At 38.2% G+C, this 20,642-nt stretch overlaps 2 protein-coding genes across 5 annotated transcripts in view; one reads left to right on the top strand and one right to left on the bottom strand.

Annotated features, from left to right (window-relative positions):
- Positions 1 to 6,222, bottom strand: part of FGFR1OP2 (FGFR1 oncogene partner 2) — a 29,496-nt gene extending 23,274 nt beyond the window's left edge. Inside the window, exon 1 of one of the 2 annotated variants that reach the window (XM_017864496.1) lies at positions 5,886 to 6,222. The gene's annotated coding sequence lies outside the window, so the exon portion shown is untranslated. The remainder of the gene's footprint in view (positions 1 to 5,885) is intronic. The other variant, XM_017864495.1, reaches the window with a different exon arrangement.
- INTS13 (integrator complex subunit 13) overlaps positions 6,219 to 20,642 on the top strand; it is a 33,188-nt gene continuing 18,764 nt past the window's right edge. The window contains exons 1-7 of one of the 3 annotated variants that reach the window (XM_017864490.1): positions 6,219 to 6,326; positions 7,800 to 8,035; positions 9,986 to 10,060; positions 15,720 to 15,922; positions 16,337 to 16,417; positions 18,794 to 18,884; positions 20,145 to 20,273. In XM_017864490.1, coding sequence (XP_017719979.1) covers positions 7,811 to 8,035; positions 9,986 to 10,060; positions 15,720 to 15,922; positions 16,337 to 16,417; positions 18,794 to 18,884; positions 20,145 to 20,273 — 804 coding nt within the window. In that variant the 5' untranslated portion in view covers positions 6,219 to 6,326; positions 7,800 to 7,810. Of the gene's footprint in view, positions 6,795 to 7,799; positions 8,036 to 9,985; positions 10,061 to 15,719; positions 15,923 to 16,336; positions 16,418 to 18,793; positions 18,885 to 20,144; positions 20,274 to 20,642 lie in introns of all 3 variants that reach the window. The other 2 variants (XM_017864488.1, XM_017864491.1) reach the window with 2 other exon arrangements.

Below are 20,642 nucleotides of genomic sequence, written 5' to 3'. Positions count from 1 at the left end.
AGAAAAGGAAAATCCAAAACAAAACTGAGATTCCTGGGCATAAATTAAAACATATACAAAATCTGTGCTGATAACTACAAAACGCTAATGAAAGAAACTAGAGAGGATCTAAATGAATGGAGAAACATACTGTGTTCAAGGACTGGAACACTCAACATAGTAGAGAAGTTTTCTTTTTCTTTTTTTTGAGACAGAGTCTTAGTCTGTCACCCAGGCTACTGGAGTGCAGTGGTGCGATCTTGGCTCACTGCAACCTCTGCCTCCCGGGTTCAAGCGATTCTCTTGCCTCAGCCTCCAGAGTAGTTGAGATCACAGGCGTGCGCCACCACACCCAGCTAATTTTTGTATTTTTAGTAGAGGCACGGTTTTGCCATGTTGACCAGGGTGGACTCGAACTCCTGACCTCAAGTGATCCTCCTGCCTCAACTTTCCAAAGTGCTGGGATTACAGGCGTGAGCCACCGTGCCCAGCCGAAATGTCAAGTCTTCTGCAACTGTTCTACAAACAGTGCAATTTCCAATCAAAGTCCCAGCAAGATTTTTTTTAGAGAAATTGACAAGCTAATTCTAAAATTTCTATGGAAATGCAAAGAAACCAGATAAAACAACTATGAAAACAAAAAAAAGTTGAAGAAACTATTTTTCAGAGTTTTTTTCACAATACCAAAGTTTAAGACTTACTATAAAGCTACTGCAATCAAGGTGGCATAGAGCTAAGAGACAGAATAAGTTTAGAAACAAGGCCATACAAAAATGACCAACTGATTTTGAAAAGGTGCAAAGGCAAGTCAAAGGAGAAAGATTGGCTTTTAAAACAAATGTTGTTGGAAGAACTGGCCATCTATATGCCAAAAGTTTAATCCCAATGTAATTCTTACACTTTATACCAAAATTAACTCAAAATGGACCATAAGTCTAAATGCAAAATTAAAAACAATAACACTTCCAGGAAAAAATTAAGAGAAAATATTTGTGACGTGGGGTTAAGCAAAGGTTTTTGTAAACATGACACTAAAAGCATGATTCATAAAAGAAAAATTTGATAAACTGAACCTCATCAAAACCACAAACTTTTGTTCTGGGAAAGACACTGTTTAGAAAGTTTGAAAAGACAAGCTACAGGCTGGGAGAAAATATTTTCAAATTACTTATCCAACAAAGGACTTGTATCTAGAATACATAAAAACCTCTCAAAACAGTAAGAAAATAATCCAAATAAAAATGAATAAAAGACTTTACTAGTGAACCAAAAAGATATGGACAAATAAGAAACAAGAAAAGATGTTCAACATCATCGGCCATTAGAGAAATGCAATTAGAAAGAACCATGATGAAACCTGCCCTCTTAAAATGACAATTTATTTCTGCATCAATACCACATTGCCTCAAATGTAACAGCTGTAAAATAAACTCTTGCTAATACGTATAAGTCACTGTTTTCTTCTTTAAAATTGCTTCACCTATTCTTTGCCTTCTATCTAACCTAATTCTATCCAAATGGATCTGTAGAGTACCCTAGAGGAAAATCAAACTGTTAGGTAGCCGGGCGCGGTGGCTCAAGCCTGTAATCCCAGCACTTTGGGAGGCCGAGACGGGCGGATCACGAGGTCAGGAGATCGAGACCATCCTGGCGAACATGGTGAAACCTCGTCTCTACTAAAAAATACAAAACCTAGCCGGGCGAGGTGGCGGGCGCCTGTAGTCCCAGCTACCCGGGAGGCTGAGGCAGGAGAATGGCGTAAACCCGGGAGGCGGAGCCTGCAGTGAGCTGAGATCCGGCCACTGCACTCCAGCCTGGGCGACAGAGCGAGACTCCGTCTCATAAAAAAAAAAAAAAAAACTGCGAGGTAATAATTTTAATTAATTCAAACTGTTGGTAGCCTTCTGAATCTGAGCAATAACTACTTTATACTGTCATTTGGGCAAGAGGACAAGTGTTATTCCCATTTTACCAATGAGGAAATAGACCCAGGAATTCCAAATCTAAAAAGCTGAGTGGCTCACGCCTGTAATCCCAGCACTCTGAGAGGCCAAGGCTGGCGGATCACAAGGCCAGGAGATCGAGACCAGCCTGACCAACATGAAACCCTGTCCCTACTAAAAATGCAACAATTAGCTGGGTGTGGTGGCACACGCCTGTAATCCCAGCTACTCGGGAGGCTGAGGCAGGAGAACTGCTTGAGCCCGGGAGGTGGAGGTTGCAGTGAGTTGAGATCGCGCCACTGCACCCCAGCCTGGGCGACAGAGCGAGACTCCAACTCAAACAAACAAAAAAGCCGAATGACAGCGCCACAAAGAAAGGAAAGAGCCAAACTACTAACAAAAATAGAACTTCTAATCCCCAGTCTAGTATCCTATTCTTAAGCCACACTGGATTCCCAGGGTCCTGTTTGCTTTTCACCTATATAGAAATCATTTCAATCTCATTAAGTGGAAAACAAAAAAAAGTAAATTCTCTGACCCTACCCCACAAATGGAACATCCAAGATATTTTAAAAAATTTTCAAGCCGCCATAGAAAAGAAATGGGAATGTATATGAAGACAAATTTTAAAGAATAAAAAATTTCAAATATTTTCCAGACATAACAGTCTAGCAGGCAACCATCTTAATTAGGTGTCACAGTTAATTACAAGATCAATGAATGTTTACTGATTGACTTTTTAAAATTGCAATTAACATCCACTTTATGAAAAATACTCTCTCCTCTCCAGACTGCATAATGAAATACTATTATTAAAATGAACTACATTTAAAATTTGTTAACTATAAAAACCTACCTATTCACGGAAAGGAACTATAAACAGCAGACGGCTCAAAGCATAATTTTTTTAGCATTTCAGAGACACAGTGACAACAGTTACTAAGAATTTGCATGTTCATTTCCTGTACGTGAAACCACACAAAAGTTTAAAATATTTTTTAATATGCATTTACTTTATCACCTTTTTTGAAGATCATTGTGTTTCCCCTCTTTTTTGGCCAGGAAGTGGAGTGGGAGGAAGAAGACTGTTTTCCAAACTCTCTAACAAGTTTCAAATTTTAAAAAACAGACTTCATTGGGAGGCCAAGACAGGCGGATCACGAGGTCAGGAGATTGAGACCATCCTGGGCTAACACAGGTGAACCCCATCTCTACTAAAAATACAAAATTAGCCCGGGCCGAGGTGGCGGTGCCTGTAGTCCGCCCAGCTACTTGGGAGGCTGAGGCAGGAGAACTGGTGTGCGAACCTGGGAGGTGGCAGCTTGGCAGTGAGCCGAGATGCAGCCACTGCACCTCCAGCCTGGGGCGACAGAGCGAGCTCCATCGATCAAAAAAAAAAAAACCGACTTCAGTAAAAAAGGACATATTCCTAAACTTTTTGACCCTATTTTAATAGTGGCCTATCTGAACTGGCCCATACATACACTAGCTACATTCATTTTCTCTAGACAGGTCCAAATACAGGTGAATCTTTTTTTTTTTTTTTTAGCAAGTAAAAAAAAAATTTTGTTTCTTTCTCCTGCATTAGTCACATTCTCGCCCACTTTACCACCCAAAGACTTTTGCAGTTCAGACTCGCTGGCAGATAGGCCTCAGCCACATTCTGCTAACTGATAAAAGAGAAACCACCACGCCACCCAACGACAGCAAGTTGCCCCCCAGCTGCTTTACTCGGTTCAGATTTTGGTTAAGAAAATTTAAAGGAAATTCAGTCATTTTTCAAGCCAACCTCAGAAAATAAATGAGAATATATATGAAATGTAAGAGAAATTTTAAAGACTAAAAAAAATTCAAGTATTTTCTAGATAATTAATAAAAGCCTAGCAACCATTTTAATTAGGCGTCACATTAATTATAAGATCAATGAATGTTTACTGATTGGAAACTTTGTTTCCCTTATCCACCAATCCACTACTCCTACCACTACATCTAAACAGAAATACTGTGGCTACTGATACACCACAGATGTGTCTTTAAACGTCACCAATCTAGTTTAAATTTTTTCATGTTCAGGTATACGTCTCTAATATTATATGAACTGACCCATATGAAAATAAAAAAACTAAAAGGTATAGTCATAGTTTTCATATAAACTTATAATCTTAAGAATGCAAGAAAGAATACATGTAAATTACATATAAAAATAAGCATTTACACAGACATATCACTGAATCTGAAAGCAAATAAAATTTTCACTGTCCTTGAAAATAGTGGAATGAATACATGTTTGGAACTGTATAAAGACACTTTCTGAAGAAAATTAATTTTTAAAGTTGGAAGAAAGATTTTGGAAGTAATGACACTAGAGGATTTTTTAAAAAATTACACGTTCCCTTAGAATTATGGCTGAATATAAGTTTCATATACATATGTTTAAACAGTTATGACAATTCAAGAAGGAACCTAATATAAACCAGCTATTTCTAACCTACAGGCGAAGGAGTCAGTGGAAGAGTTGCCTGAATGCACATACTCCAAGCACTGTCTGTAGTGAATGGAAATTTCTGCTCCATTTCTCAAATATAAAGATACTACAAAAATAAAATAAAAAATCATTTAAAAGCACAGTAGTTTTCTGTCATTATACGTAATTTCAATCAACAATTACTAAAAGTACAATTGCGTGTGTATTAGAAGTGCAGGGTTTCTCACATTCAAAACAGGTCAGGAGCCTTTAAGCCAATGTACAGAGTTCCTTCTGGCTCCAAAATTCTATGATTTTAAAGGATGAAGAACTCTTATGGTGAATTCTTTAGAACTATTCAATTCCAATAAACATACATATGTATATATAAATAATGCTTGCTACGTGTCAAGTACTGGACTTTTTCTCAGAGATGAGTAAGACCTGATTCCAGACAGACCCAGGTTCAAATTGGCAGGAGAGACAGACACAGAAACAAATAATACAACCTAATAAATACTGCAGAAGAAATGTTTCAAATGCGTAGGGAGCACAGCGGTATCAATGTCACCTGGGGGAGTATGAGAAGACAATGATTTATGAATTGGGTTTTGATAGGCGGTAAAATAGAGGAACAGTAAATATCCTAGACAGATGGTACCGCACGTAGAAAAGTACAGAGCTGTCAAAGTGCATGGCATGTTTGGGGAAATAGCCAGTATAGTCTGGTATGGTCGGATATTAAAGCAAGACTAAAAGGTAAAATGGATTGGGGCAGACTAAAAGATCCTGAATGATGATGTGCTTAACAATCAGGATTTGATTCTGTCAGCAATACGGTTACTAAAAAGTTTAAGGAAAGGACAGAGATAAACATGTATTTTAGAATAACTCTATGGAAGCATTACAGCAGAGAAACCAGTGGAGGGCGGGGGGCGGGAGGGCAACCGCACTAATTCTGGCGAAAAAAAAAAAATAATACAATGCAGTGTGAGTGGAAATGAACCAAGGATGATTCCTGGTTTTCGAGTTCGGATAGCAGGACAGATATTGGAACCGTTATCAGAGATGGGATACAGAAGAAAGGCAAGAAGAAAACCAGAAAAGAGTAATACCCCTTGGAAAGCAGTTTCAAGAAACAAGTTATCTCCATTAGACGCTGCAAACAGGTGACTGAAAGGGTCCCCCGTCCGGTGGTGAGCCCGCAGGTGGCCAAGGCAGGATGAAAGTAGATACGGAAGGTGTGTCCATAGCGTTAGGGCCAAGGCTTTTCATTGAACTTTTCGCACCCCATCTCCATTATAAGGAGCACGGAGCTGGAGGGGTGCAGAGAGGAAGTCCGGTTCCCAGGAGCGAGGAACGTGCGGCGGGAAGCTGCCAGGGCTGGGCGCCGGTGGTTCAAGAGGCGCAGGGCACCGGCCCGGGCGAAAGACTGCCCCAGCGAAGGACACCTCCGACTCGCCCACCCCTGCTCCCGTCCCTGGATTTAGTCCACTTACTCTGCTCTTAGTCCCTCGCAGCCGTCAGCTGTGGCGATGCGGACTCAAAGCCTCTACTAACCGGGATCTAGGCACTCAAAGGAAGAGACTCCCCGCCCCTAATCCGCCTCCTCAGCAAGCAGACGCAGAGTCGCACGGAGGCAGCGGAGGGGTGGCCGGGAAGACAGTGGCCTCCAGCTCCATCACCGGCTGGGTAGACACCTCCGCCGACCGCCTCCAACCGGCTCTCCCGGAGGACTCCAGCCTCGCGAGATTTCCTTCCTCGCGTTACGATGGGGCACAACCGACCACTCTCCGCTTTGCGCGAGACGGCGGGGCGGGGTCCTTCTATGTCCCTCCCTATTCCTCCCCTTCCAGGCCTTCGCGCGGCCTCTCGCAAAGTCTCGCGAGTTTTTCCAGGGGAAACCGGCCAGGGTGGAGAGACCGAGAAGGGGACACCGGGTGGGTGGGCCCTACGCTTAGGGAGCCGTGGTTGGTACTTCGCTGTTGGGGAGGCTTTCAGGTCGCCCAGATCCTGCTTCCCAATGGGTGACTGGGAAAATTAATGGGTGGAAAATCTCGAGGGGTGGAGGCTTTTTTTTTCCTCCTTGGCCCCGCCCTCTTCCTGTTCGGCGACTGGGAAGCCGGGCCCTCCGAGGGGGAAGGGAGACTTGGCGGGGCTGTCGGAGAGCCCTGTGCGCACGCGCGAGCCCGAGTGTGTGTGAGTGTGCACGCGCACGCGCGCTCTTGCTCTTAGGAAGCCTGGGAAGGACCGGTGTGCTAGGAGATGATCGGGGAAAGCATAGTCCCCTGTCTGTGGCACCAGACACTCCCGACTGTGCGCTGACTCTCCCCACCCAGCCAGCAGCCTTTTCCAGAGAGGCTGTGGTCCATAGCCTCTTCGTTTTCACTGCAGGACCAGGCACGAAAGTAAGCGAACCTCGATCCTGAGATCTTCCTTATCCACTCACCTTGTATTTCCACCCCCCACCCTGCAGCAAAGTGGGTCTAGAAGGTTTCTCAAAGAGAGTTTTGCGTGAAGGGGAGATGCGTCTTGAAAGCAGGAGGTGAAAATAGCTGGATCGTAAGAAATCAGTTCGTTTTGATTAACACTTTGGCTCTGCTTGCCATGTGCTTTTCGAATGTGGATTGTCTATTCAGTATAAGATTTTGTTAGCGAAGCAGGGGAGTACCATATGCTCTGTTTTAATAAGTAAAAGTTTTAAAAGTTTTAAATTTCTTCCTACACACCAGTGTGATGGTAACAACTAAGTTTTTCTGCTCTACCTTGTAAATTACTGTGATGTTTCAAAAGCTAAGGGGAGAGTGTGAAGTTGGGGTCCTCATCCTAAGGCGAAGACCTGATGTGCGGTTATCTTAGGAGATGTTTATCTTTGTTTTGGCCTTTTCTTTTGCTGTCGCTCCACTTTCCTGTTAATTACGCACCCCTACCCCCCCAGACCCCTTTTCAAAATCTTCAAACGTTTTCTAGGAGGGAAGTCCAAAAATACTGGCTTGGGGTTTATATGTGACGAACGTCAATTAGCAAGGATCATAAAGGTGTATTTCAAGAGTATTTGTCACTTACTATGTTTCGTATATGTAACAGTTACATTGTAACAAGTACAATTAAATGTCGAAATGTTTCCCTCTGACAATTTTAAGTTCATTTTAAAAGCAAAACCAAAAATGTATGCACTACTAATTTTGTCTGTGCCTGGTAGAGTAACAGCCTCATATGGTGTATTGATACCGTTGCTTTCTGGTCATGACCTCATTAAACTGTCCTTTGTTGGACAGATTTCTTTGAACATATTACTCATGTTCCCTACCAAGTCTTCTTGAGGGAAAGAATCTTCTTGAGAAAGTAAGAAAAAATTTAAGACATTAAATGTTATGTATGAATATTTGGCTAATATGTTTTTTCCCTTACAGGTTAAAACAAAATGAAGATTTTTTCTGAATCTCATAAAACAGTGTTTGTTGTGGATCACTGCCCTTATATGGCAGAGTCATGCAGGCAGCATGTCGAGTTTGATATGCTGGTGAAGAATAGAACCCAAGGAATCATTCCTTTGGCCCCCATATCTAAATCATTGTGGACTTGCTCAGTAGAATCTTCCATGGAATATTGTAGAATAATGTATGATATATTTCCTTTCAAAAAGCTGGTGAGTGTGAAGTACAAACAAAAATCATGATTTTGGGGATGTACTTAACTGCATAAATGAATTTTTTATATGAATTTGCTACAGATTATGACTATGTTTATTACTTAAAATGTGGTACATAACGCTGCCCTTTGGGATTAATATATAATGGATGTTTAATTGGGGCCACTAATAATAACAGCTAACAATTATTGAGCACTTACATGTGCCAGACATATTTCAAAGTGCTTCGTATTTATTAATTTCTTTAATTCTCATAACAGTCATATTAGGTAGGAACTGTAGTTATTGAAGCAATAGTCAAAGTATGTAACGACCAGTATAGAACACAGACTGACCATTGAGAGCTGTTGTCAAACTGTGCTGGCATGGAGCAGCTGAGTGTCAGTCTTGTTTGTTGCTTCCCTGTTGTAGATCCAGAAACTGAGGTAAAGAGAAGAAACTTGTCCTGAGTCACATAGTTACTTAGAGACAGAGCCAGAATTTGAACCTAAGCTGGCTGGCTGCTTGCAAGTTTAGCAAATATATACTAAACTGCTGTGTTGTTTGGCCATATTAGAAAGAAATACTTTTAAGAACGCTGAGTGGAAATGGTTTATCAATAAGAAGAGAAATGGATGATTGATAGAAATTACAGGTATTAAAAGTTTAGTCTTAGATTTCAGTATCTTAAATGTCTTATTTTGGGGAAGTCATTTGGTTAGCCACAAGTGGAAGACTTGCTTTCTGTCTTACTTGAAGCAGCCTAGGTTGGGACCTCGCCAATTCTTAGACTGAGGAAGGTAGGGCAGTAGAGTAAAGGTGAACATAGTCTGATATTATACATTCAGATATATTCCAAATTAAAATATAAGCCCTTCTTAAAATTTGTGTGCATTCTGTGTACGATAAAAATATATAATGAGAGAGAATATAACTGATGTAGAGCACAGGCTTTGGTTCAGACCTTGGCATGGTTAGCTACCAGCCGTGTGACTTTGATCATATTTCTTAATCTCTCCAAGCCTCAGTTTCCTCCCATGTAAATATAGCACTTACTTCCTTCATGTAAGCTTTAAAAGAGATAAATCTAAGTGAAGTGGCTTGTAAAATATGTCCCTGTCAGATAAGCCTTGGAAGAAAAGACCAATTATCAGACTTCTTGGGGGAGGAAGGAGAACTAGTATTTCATCGATATATAAGGAAAAAGATCATAGATTAGATCATGTTGTCCAGAGTAAAGAAAGAAATCTAACCCTCTACCCAAAAAGGGACATGGGTCAGAATCATCATTTGATAAGTTTTCTAAAATATTCTTTGTCATTATCTTACCTGATAGCAGGTAATTTTAAATTCTCAAATTTGCATTTTACTTTAAAACTTAGCGTAAAGTCCATATACATTATTTTGGCTTTCAGTGCCCTATATGATACAGCTCCTGCCTATTTCTCTGAGTTTGTCTCCTTTCCCACTGCCTACTCTGACTTTCGCCCTTTCCAGGGTATGTGCTCAGATGCCTTTGCATTTGTTGTTTGCTGTACCCAGATTATCCCTGATTTACAGTGGCTGGTTTTCGATTGCCTTCAGTTGCCACTGCTATGGAGAGTCCTTCTCTGATCACCCAATCTAAAGTAGCTAATTAACTTATTTTTCATAGCGTTTATCACTCTCTGAAATTATGTTGTTCATTTATTTGTTGGTAATCTTCCTGCAATGCCCTTTGTCCTGGTAGACTCCCCTCCCCTGACTTTCCCCACATTGTGAGTAACAGAACTTTTTTATTCATCACTCTATTCCCATATACTCAGTGCCAGCAATAACACCTGGCATGTACTACACATTCTGTGGCTATAAAATGCGTGAATGAATGAATCAGTGAAACAGTGTTAGAAATTGCATGTTCCTTGAAAATATGTTGGTAATTGAGTGAAATTGGAGTTGAATACTAATTGTTTCTTTGGAATCTATTAGGTGAATTTTATTGTGAGTGACTCTGGAGCACATGTTTTAAATTCTTGGACTCAAGAAGACCAAAATTTACAGGAGGTATGGTTAGATTTTGAGATGTGGCCATTTGTAAAAATTATCTAAATGTAGTAATACTTTTTAAAAAAATGACCAATTTTTTAAATCACTCTAGGATTTGCATATAGTGTTAAAATGCCAAGTTATATGAGAAAACAGCTATCTCCGTTCTAGTCATTCCCTACACCCAGCACCCCCAAGCAAACTTCCATGTTTTAGCGGTTGTCATATTTACTTCCAGATTTCTAAATAACATGTTTTTATTCCTGTTTATTGAGTTTTCTGTTTATTTATCTACTTATTTATTTATTTTTTTTTTATTTATTTTGAGACAGAGTCTTGCTGTCACCCAGACTGGGGTGCGTCGCGCCATCTCAGCTCACTGCAACCTCTGTCTCACAGGTTCAATGCATTCTCCTACCTAAGCCTCCCGAGTAGCTGAGACTACAGGCATGTGCCACCACGCCCAGCTAATTTTTGTATTTTTTAGTAGAAATAGGGTTTAGCCATGTTGGCCAGGCTGGTCTTGAACTCCTGACCTTCATGTGTCCAATGCCTGCCCCCTTCCCTTGTGTTCTCAGTATGTCCGATTTCAAAGTTTCATGTTTGCATTATAACATCTACATAAAGTATTATTCACTGTTAAGCCAAGTAATAGATATGATTAGTTCCTTACATAGCTTTTTGTTTATTCCTAGAATTATTTAGTATCTCCTTTTTGTCCCCTTCATGTGTTTTCTTTTCATAATATCCATTGCTGCTTTTCCTCATGCTTCTACAAAACCGCTCAATATTGTGATCATAAATGTGTTAGATAATTCAGCTGTTTGGTTTTGTCCCCTGAGGAACTTCTTGGAACACAGTCTTCTGCTCCAGTTTGAACTGCCTGCTTTCTAGGCCCACTGCACTGCTGTCATCCTTCTCTCCCTATTTTTCAGATCCCATTTTTTTTCCTCTCATTTTCTTTGTGTAATCTTTTGTTTTGGTAGAACATAACCTCTGGGATGCCTATAGTTTACCTTGCCCTTTGCTGATACTTTGGGTGTAGAAAATCCGTGTTGGAAATAACTTTTTCCTCAAAATTTTGAGGGCATTATATACTCCACAAAATTACATGTTTTATAGCCTCCAATGCTGAGAAACCTAACACATTTTTCTTTATAATTTCCCTCTGAAAGCTGTTAGAATCTCAGTGATGTGCCTTGGTGTTGATCTGTTCTCATGCATAGTGCTAGGCTTCATATTTTCCAGTACAGGGAAATTTCCCTGCATTGTTCTTTGATAATGTTCTTGTCTCTGTGTTCTGTGTCTTTCTGAAATATCCATGCTTGGGATGTTAGACCTCCTGCATTAAATTCCTTACTCTTTTTCTCACTGATCATCTCATTGTCAGTCATTCTGCTTTTTTAGAGCTTTTAACCCTTGTATAGAACTCTTTATTTGGTTGTACTTTTAATTTCCAAGAACTTTAACTTATACTCTAATTATGTCTATTTTTGGCATATCCTTTTCTTGTTTTATGGGTGTAATTTTACCTGCAGGTATTAACATTAGTTTATTTGAGGTTTTCTTTTGTTCCAAGTTCTTTTCATGTTGAGGCTTTTCTTAAATGCCTGTTGATACTTAGGTAGGCAGTCTTATTTAAAAGCAAGGCACTAAATGGCAGATTAGAAAATCTACACATTGTGGAGTAGATATTGCTGACTATACTTCATTGTAGTTTAAGCCGATTGTTTGCACTAGGGAACCTCCAAATATTGGAGTTGATAGATGGTCTCTCTGGGACTGTTCTTCTACTCTTTTATCTGTATGACAGCTTGATTGTCAGCTCTCTGGGGGACAGGGGAGAGGGTAAGTTATACCATTGTCCCTGTAGCATTAGCCATATTCAGATGCACAGTAAGCCTCACAGTAAGCTACTGTATTGGACAGCACAGATAGAGAACATTTCCATCATCACAGTAAGTTCTTTTGCTCTGTAGTGATTTAGTATCTTACCTTTACTCTCTCATGTGCTTTTGGTATCCATGTTTGATACCTTTCAGTTTCAGTTCTTCCAAGGAGTATGATTCTGTATCTTGTCGGGTAGGGGAGAGGTAGTCACTTACACAGGTAGGGTGTAAGTAAGATATGGGAGTCAAGTTGTTCTTTGAACTGACTTCAAGCTATTGACATTTTTAGTATCTTGCCTTACCCCGCTGTGTTTGGTAATTGATGCCTCCAGTTCTTGAACTTCTCCTGGATTCTGCAGGGTATATTATTTTGCCTTTTACCTTCCACGGGCACTTAGATTTCTGCGTGTTCAGTCCTATTAAGTTCATCACCACTTCTTCATCCATTTTTATACATTCTTGTTGATGTCTATCTTGTTTGTTCTTGTCTCTTCCACTCACTTCATGCTTGTGGGTTTATGCTTTCTTTTCTGGTTTCTGTGTTGTTTTTGTTTGTTTGTTTTGAGACTGAGTTTCGCTCTTGTTGCCCAGGCTGGAGTGCAGTGGCGCGATCTTGGCTCACTGCAACCTCTGCCTCCTGGGTTCGAACAATTCTCCTGCCTCAGCCTCCTGAGTAGCTGGAATTACAGGCACCTGCCACCACGCCTGGCTAATTTTTGTATTTTTAGTAGAGATGAGGTTTCACCATGTTGGCCAGGCTGGTCAAGAACTCCTGATCTCAGGTGATCCACCCGCCTCGGCCTCCCAAAGTGCTAGGATTGCAGGTGTGAGCCACCACGACCAGCCCTGGTTTATGTTTTTTAAAAAGTAAAATCTTTTACTTCGATTTTAGTGGAGGAAGCAGAAACCAACTCATGCTCAACCAGTTAGGTTTATGTTTTAACATTGTCTAAAGATACTGAGTTACTAGTAGCTTATGTTCTTTGCCGTTGTTTAGTTGGATAGAAGACTTCAGTCTATGAGGTCCTTCACAATGAATATGAACAACATGAGAAATAAGGCTTTAGTGAAATAATTGAATACATTATTTGAATTATTTAATGTCAAAATTTTTTTGTGAATGGGTGCTATATACAGTGGTAACAATCCCATCTGAGGTGTTGTTTTTTTTTATTACTATTTTTTGTTTTCTTTTTCTTTTCCTTTTTTTTTTTTTGAGACGGAGTCTCGCTCGGTTGCCCAGGCTGGAGTGCAGTGGCGCAATCTCGGCTTACTGCAACATCTGCCTCCCTGGTTCAAGCGATTCTCCTGCCTCACTCTCCCGAGTAGCTGGGACTACAGGTGTGTGCCACCACGCCTGGCTAATTTTTTGTGTTTTTAGTAGAGATGAGGTTTCATCGTGTTAGCCAGGATGGTCTCGATCTCCTGACCTCAAGTGATCTGCCTGCCTCGGCCTCACAAAGTGCTGGGATTACAGGTATGAGCCACCACGCCTGGCCTCTTTTTCTTTTTTTTAATTTAATGTAATTTTATTTTTCTCCAAGGTTAGTTTTAAATAGAACACTTTTAAAGAAAATGTGTTTTATCATACTATTTGGTCTTAAAATGTTTGTGATTAGTATAATATATGTAAACATAGCTAATTTTTCATTCTTTTGAGGGAATTCACTCAGTAGTCTTTGATTGGCTTGGCTTTGCACTAATATCATTACAGAATGTTTTTAATATACTATTACCTGAAAAAACAATTTTAAGAATTCCATACATTTCCACTGTACTGTCTTTTTTAAATACTGTGAAAGAAATGTTTTACCTTTTTCAAGAGGTACTGTGAAAGAAGTGTGAAGGCTTTCTAGCAGTATATAAATAAAAATAAGTACAAATCTACGTAGATTTGTACCTACTGTACCTCTGCAGTGCAGTAAAAGTGTGCTTTTGATGGATAGGTATGCTGGTCATAAAGGAATTACTACTTTTTTCTGCTTTCGCAAGGTGAAAATACATGATATCCCATTCATTGCTTTTAAATTTTGAATGGAGGGGAAGACTCCACTTGTGGAAGCAACTATATAGCAAATCACTGGTGTTCAAGAATATGTAAAAGAATTTACATTTTGTATAAATTATGTATAATCTTGTCTATATTTAATGTTTAGCTTTAGTTATCCATGTCACACCTTTTCCCTATGTTAAACCTTTCTATGTCTCTGTATCTGTCCTGTGCCAGTACCACACTATCTTGATTACCATTGTTTCGTATTAAGTTTTAAAATAGGAGGTGTGACTCTTCTTACCTTGTTCTTTTTGAAGATTGTTTTGGCCAGTCTGGGTCCCTTGCAATTCTGTATGAATTTTAGAATCACCTTATCAATTACTACAAAGAAATTGGGGATTATGTTGACACTGTAGGTCAGTTTGGATAATATGGCCATCTTAACAATATTAACTCTTCCAATCCATGAGCATGGTATGTTTTTTCATTTTTTAGATTTTTAATTTGTTTCCAACAATGTTTTGTTGTTTTCAGAGTATAAGTTTTATACTTCTTGTTAAATTTATTTCTAAGTATTTTATTTTGATGCTGTTTTAGTGGGATTTTAAAAAAATTTAGTCTTCAGATTATTATAAGTATATAGAAATACAATTGATTTTTGTTTATTAATCTTGTATACTACAGGTTTGCCGAAATTGTATATTAGTTATAATAGTTTTTTAGTGGATATCTTGGGATTTTGTAAATTCAGCATCATGTTCTCTGCAACATAGAAACAGGTTTACCTCTTTCTTTTCAATCTGGATTCTGTTCATCCTCTCTCTCTCCCTTCCTTCCTCTTCCCTCTCCTTCCTTCCTTCCTTCCCTTTTTCCTTTCTTCCTTCCTTTCTCTTTCTTCCTTTCTTTCTTCCCGTTCTTTCTCTCTCTCTCCTTCCTTCCTTTCTTTCTTCCTTCCTTTCTGTCTTTCTGTCTTTCTCTCTTTCTTGTCTCTCATCATCAACTAGGCCAGAGTTCAGAGGCTGAACTCCTGGACTCAAGCGATCCTTCTGCCTCAGCTTTCTAAGTAGCTTTCTAAGTACACTATGGTTGTACACCACCACACCTAGCTGATATTTTAGTTTTGTTTTTTTTTTTCTTTTCTTTTTGTAGAAATGGTGTCTTGCTTTGTTGCCTAACCTGGTCTTGAACTCTTGGCCTCAAGCAGTTGTCCTGCCTTGGCTTCCCAAAGTACTGGGATTACATGCATGAGCCACTGAGCTTGGCATGGATTTCTTTTATTTCTTTTTCTTTCCTGTCGCCCTGGCTAGAGCTTCCAGTACAGTGTTGAATAGAAGTGATGAGAATAAACTTCTTTGTTACCGATGTGTAGAGAGAATTCATCCAATCTTTCACCATTAAGTATGATGTTAGCAGTGCGTTTTTCATAGGTGTCCTTTGTCTTCTTGAGGAAGTTCCCTTCTGTTCCTAATTTTTTTAATTATGAAAAGGTCTTGGATCTTGTCAAGTGCTGTTTCTGTGTTTATTGAGATGATCATGTGAGTTTTATTTTATTGATGTGTGATGTATTGTAATAATTGATATTTGTATATTAAATAAACTTTGCATTCCTAGAATAAATCCCACTTGTTCTTGGTGTATAATTCTTCTTTGTGTGTTACTGGATTTGGTACTATTTTTTTAAGAATGTTCGTGTCCATATATGTAAGATACATTGGTGTGTAGTTTTCTTTCTTGTGATATTTTTATCTGAATTGCACATACTCTTGTCAACATAATTGTTTTCCCTTTTACTTAGCTAATGGCGGCATTAGCTGCTGTTGGGCCTCCTAATCCTCGGGCAGATCCAGAGTGCTGCAGTATTCTGCATGGTCTTGTTGCAGCAGTGGAAACTCTCTGCAAAATTACCGAATACCAACATGAGGCTCGTACTCTACTCATGGAGAATGCAGAACGTGTTGGAAATAGAGGACGAATAATCTGCATTACTAATGCAAAAAGGTGAGGTGTTGATTATAGCAATTCTTTCACTGCGGGAATTTTTAAATCCTAGTGTAGTTTTTCAAAAAACTAGAGACAGCATGTTCACATGTTTACGTTTAAGCATATTACAAGTGGCCTTTCTGATTTTTTTCTTTTTTTTTTTTTGTTTTGCCTTTTAATATTGAGGCTGTGTTCCATTCTAAAATAAAGACTTGTCTCATTGAAAACTGTTTAGATTGCCATCATGTAGATAAATTTAACATTTTTCCTCAATGGATTTTCAGCTAGTTGTTTAGTGGTATGACTGAGCACACTAAAGATAGTCCTTATTGAAGTAACTTTAATGTCTATAACACGGTAATACAGCCGAAGAGTGTTTTGAACTTTTGCTGTTCATTCCTTTAAATTTGCTACATCTTTTTTATGCCGTAGTGATAGTCATGTGCGAATGCTTGAAGACTGTGTCCAGGAAACGATTCATGAACATAACAAGCTTGCTGCAAATTCAGATCAGTGAGTATAATTCATAAATGAAATAAATATGTTCACATTGATAGATATATGTTATAATTATTTCCAATAACTTAAAAGTGACTGGTAGCATTTCCCTGAATTCTCTGCTGACTCAACAAATTAGTCAAAAAATGTATGTTTGATCAGAAACTTTTTTTTTCATTTTCCCTTTCACTTTAATATTTTACTTTTCTCCCACAAGAAAGGTGATCAAAAGGATAAAATAATACATAAATTTATAATGTGTATTTGTTTTGATGGTTTAGTCTCATAATTGTGTTTCAAATTTGTAAAATGTGCTGGGTGTAGTGGCTTATGCCTGTTATTCCAGCACTTTGTGGGGCTGAAGCAGGCAGATAACCTGAGCTTGGGAGTTGAAGACCAGCCTAGGCAACATGGCAAAATCCTGTCTGTACACTACGAAAAATACAAAAATTAGCCAGGCCTGGTGGCATGTGCCTGTAGTCCCAGCTACTCAGGGCCCTGAAGCAGGAGAATTGCTTGAGCCTGGGAGGTGGAGGTTGCATTGAACCAAGACTATGCCACTACACTCCAGCCTGGGCAACTACACTCCAGAGCAAGACCATGTCTCAAAAAAAAAAAAATAACATTTTCATTTTAATTATTTAAAAATTGTAAAATATGCAAGTTGTTAGTGGCATTATTCAGTATGTACCACATCTAAACATAACAAGTAGTTCATTGTGTGATTTTTCAAAAAACTTTGTCTGTTTCTGAAAAGGAAAACAGTTTTTTTTTTTCCTCTATACTCACACTAGTACTTTTGATCAAATGTGTGGGTTTTTCTTCCACACCAATTAATTCTCCAACTCTGTGGATACCAACTGTGTGTCCTACAATTCAATTGTGACACTCCTTGGAGTTAATACAGACCCCACCGATTAGTTATTGCAGACTCAGTTCCACAAGACTGTTACTCCACTTAGACACAAATCTCAACTAGTGGTTCCCCACACTTTCGTCTGACTTAGCTACAAATTAGATGTTTCCACAATCCCCTCCTCAGGTTCAATACTTTGTTCTGATGGGCTCATAGAACTCAGGGAAACATTTCAGTTTTCTGATTTATTATAAAGGATACAGATGAACAGCCACATGAAGAGGGTGAGGTTGGAAGGATCCCAAGTGCATCAGGTTCTGTCCCTGTGGAGTTGGGGTGTACCACGCTCCCAGCACATGGATGTGTTTACCAACCTAGAAGCTCTCTGAGTCCCATACTTAGGGATTTTTATGGAGGCTTTGTTTGGGTGTGATGGATTATTAACTCACTATCTAGCTTCTCTGCCCTTTCTGGAGGATAGCAGAGTGGGGCTGAATGCTGCTGAGCTTCTAATCATTGCTTGTTCTTTCTGGTGTCCAGACCCCATTGGGGAGCTGTCCAGGATCCCACTAAAGTTGCTTCAGTAGAAGAAAAGATGTTCCTGTCTCCCAGGAAATTCCAAGGAACTTAAGAGCTATGTGTCAAGAACTGGGGTCAGAAACCAAATACTAGAGCAAAAGATGCTCCTAGCGCCCCTGTCATTAGGAAGTTACAAGGATTTCAGGAGCTCTGTGCTAGGAAGCATGAGCAGAGACCAATATGTATATTTCTGGTTGTGTCACAGCTAGTAAAGACATGTTCGGAACTATTGCAATGTGGACCTTTTTAGAGTGATTATTAATTTTCTTAGGTGCAGTCATAGTATTGTTATGAGTAGGATTGTTCTCACTAGGAGAAGCATGCTGAAGTGTTGAGGACTGCACATCAAGCCCTCTGCAACTTACTCTCAAATAGTTTAATTAAAAAGTGTGTATCTACTCAGTTATAGTATATAGAGAAAGCAAATATAGCTAACAGTGACTCTAGGTGAAGGACATATGGTTGTTCATTTAATAGTACTTTTCTTTCAACTTTCCTGTAGGTCTGGAAATTTCAAAATAAAAGTTGGGGAAATTTTAGCATTACCAATCCTATATTCTTGGAATAACTAATTATAGCTAATGGTTAGTATTGCCTGATTTTATCCTTAAGAAACATTAGTATAAGGGAAATTAATACAACATTTATTCATTTTCGCTGTTGCAGTTATCTATTGAAAATTGTACTTAATTATAAGAGTTTTATCTTTATTTTATCCTTCAAACACAGCAAATTATTATTTTTTGCATTTAAATTAAATTTGTATACTCATTAAGTGTTCATACTGATACAGCAATTACATATACTGCCTATCTAATATTTAGCTTTTGGGTTACGAGTAATATCTGATTGTAGCAATATGCTGTTTTAATACGTTAAGGTTTTAATAGTTCACCTGCCTGAATTCATTACATACTATGTATTCTTATATTTTAAGTCAAAAATTTCTCTCTAAGTCTCATGCAGATTCAAAAATGTGAGTTGGTCTTGATCCATACCTACCCAGTTGGTGAAGACAGCCTTGTATCTGATCGTTCTAAAAAAGAGGTGAGTGTTGAAATAATGAAAGAAAAGACCATTGTGGTCAATAATAATAAATACTGAGAAGGGTTATTACTAAAATGATCCATTACCAATATTTTCTGCCAAGAAAATATTTTGAGTTTTCAAAGTAAACCTCTATGGCAAGACATCTAGGTTGGTTCTTTATGGTCTAATTGTAGATTTTAAAGTGTTTTCTATTCTGCCTGCCTCTTGATGTTTATCAAAAGTGTTACAAACCATACATAGTTTGTATTGCTCCTAAAATTTTAATTACTTCAGTGATTATTTTATCATATAAAATATTTTCCTTATTAGAAAAGCAATACACTCTTTAACAAAATATATTCCAATAAAAAATTAATTTTACACGTTCAGAGGGAAAATCTTATTTTCCAACCTTAGTTTTACCTTTTAAATAAGTTTGAACAATTTTAAAGGAAAAGATGATCCTGTTGATTGTTAAATGGATCCACATCATAATATTCTCCATCAGTAATTTATGTTTAGCAATGTAGATATATTGTATATATCTGATTTTTCATTTTGCATTATTTAATATAAACATCGCGAGTATTACCTTAGTCCATGAATTTTGTAGTTAAGTGGTATTTTAGTCATTATTGCTATTATTGTGTTTTTAAGTAGTTTCCAGTGTAAGCCTCTTTTTTATTAACTTTTTTCTGCCTCTTTTGATAATGTGGCAATGTTAGTTTTATTTTATGATAATGAAAATTTATTTGTAATTAATATTATTGCCCTGGAATGAGTAAGATTTTGTGTTATCTTGTACACTACTTCTAGCTGCCTTATTTATTGATGACAGAAAGAAATTTTTGTAGTGATTTCTACGTTCTTTCTTTTAGTTTTATCTGCAGGGTTTTGTCCTCTCAACAAAATAAAATATTTTTTCTACAGTATCCTTCAAATCCATTTTGCATATAGATAAAAAGTAAAAATTATAAAGAAATATATTTAAATATTTCACTCTAAATTTCAGGAGGACAGGGATCATGTCTATTCACTGCTGTGTTCTATATATTCACAGTTTCTGGTATCTAGCAAACTGATTAATACATATGTGGTGAGTGATTGAGTGCATGAAAATTTATCGCTAAAATAGTTGTCATGGTTAATTTATGGACCTTTTTTTTCCAACTTCTAAAAGTTAAAAATACTTAATTTTAATGGATTTATAGTAAAATAGCAGTAGGTTACAATGAATTAATATTTTGTGGATAATTTTTCTTGCATATTTTTCTGTAGTTGTCCCCAGTTTTAACCAGTGAAGTTCATAGTGTTCGTGCAGGACGGCATCTTGCTACCAAACTGAATATTTTAGTACAGCAACATTTTGACTTGGCTTCAACTACTATTACAAATATTCCAATGAAGGTAGGCAGATTTTTTCCTGCTGTTTTGAAAGCACTGCTTTGCTTTTTAAGTATTTGTTTGAGGCCAGGAGCGGTAGCTCATGCCTGTAATTCCAGCACTTTGGGAGGCTGAGATGGGAGGATTACTTGAGGCCAGGAGTTTGAGACTAGTCTAGTTGACATAGTAAGATCCCATCTCAATACAAAAAAATAAAAATAAAAAATTGTTGGACATGTATTATTTATTTTAATTGAACCTTTACCTTTTCTCCCCATATCATATTTTCTGTTTTGCTAGCCCACATTCAATGTCTTTGACCAGGTCAGTAAATACTGAAAAGCAACCGGAAAGGATCACAGAATAAAATGCTATATTTTGTGTTCTAAAAGA

The sequence above is a fragment of the Rhinopithecus bieti genome, unplaced genomic scaffold (assembly GCF_001698545.2).
Source record: "Rhinopithecus bieti isolate Rb0 unplaced genomic scaffold, ASM169854v2 scaffold_72161, whole genome shotgun sequence".
In the NCBI taxonomy this organism is placed as follows: domain Eukaryota; kingdom Metazoa; phylum Chordata; class Mammalia; order Primates; family Cercopithecidae; genus Rhinopithecus; species Rhinopithecus bieti.
Note: the sequence above shows the minus strand (reverse complement) of the source record. Positions and strands in the feature narration are given on the sequence as shown.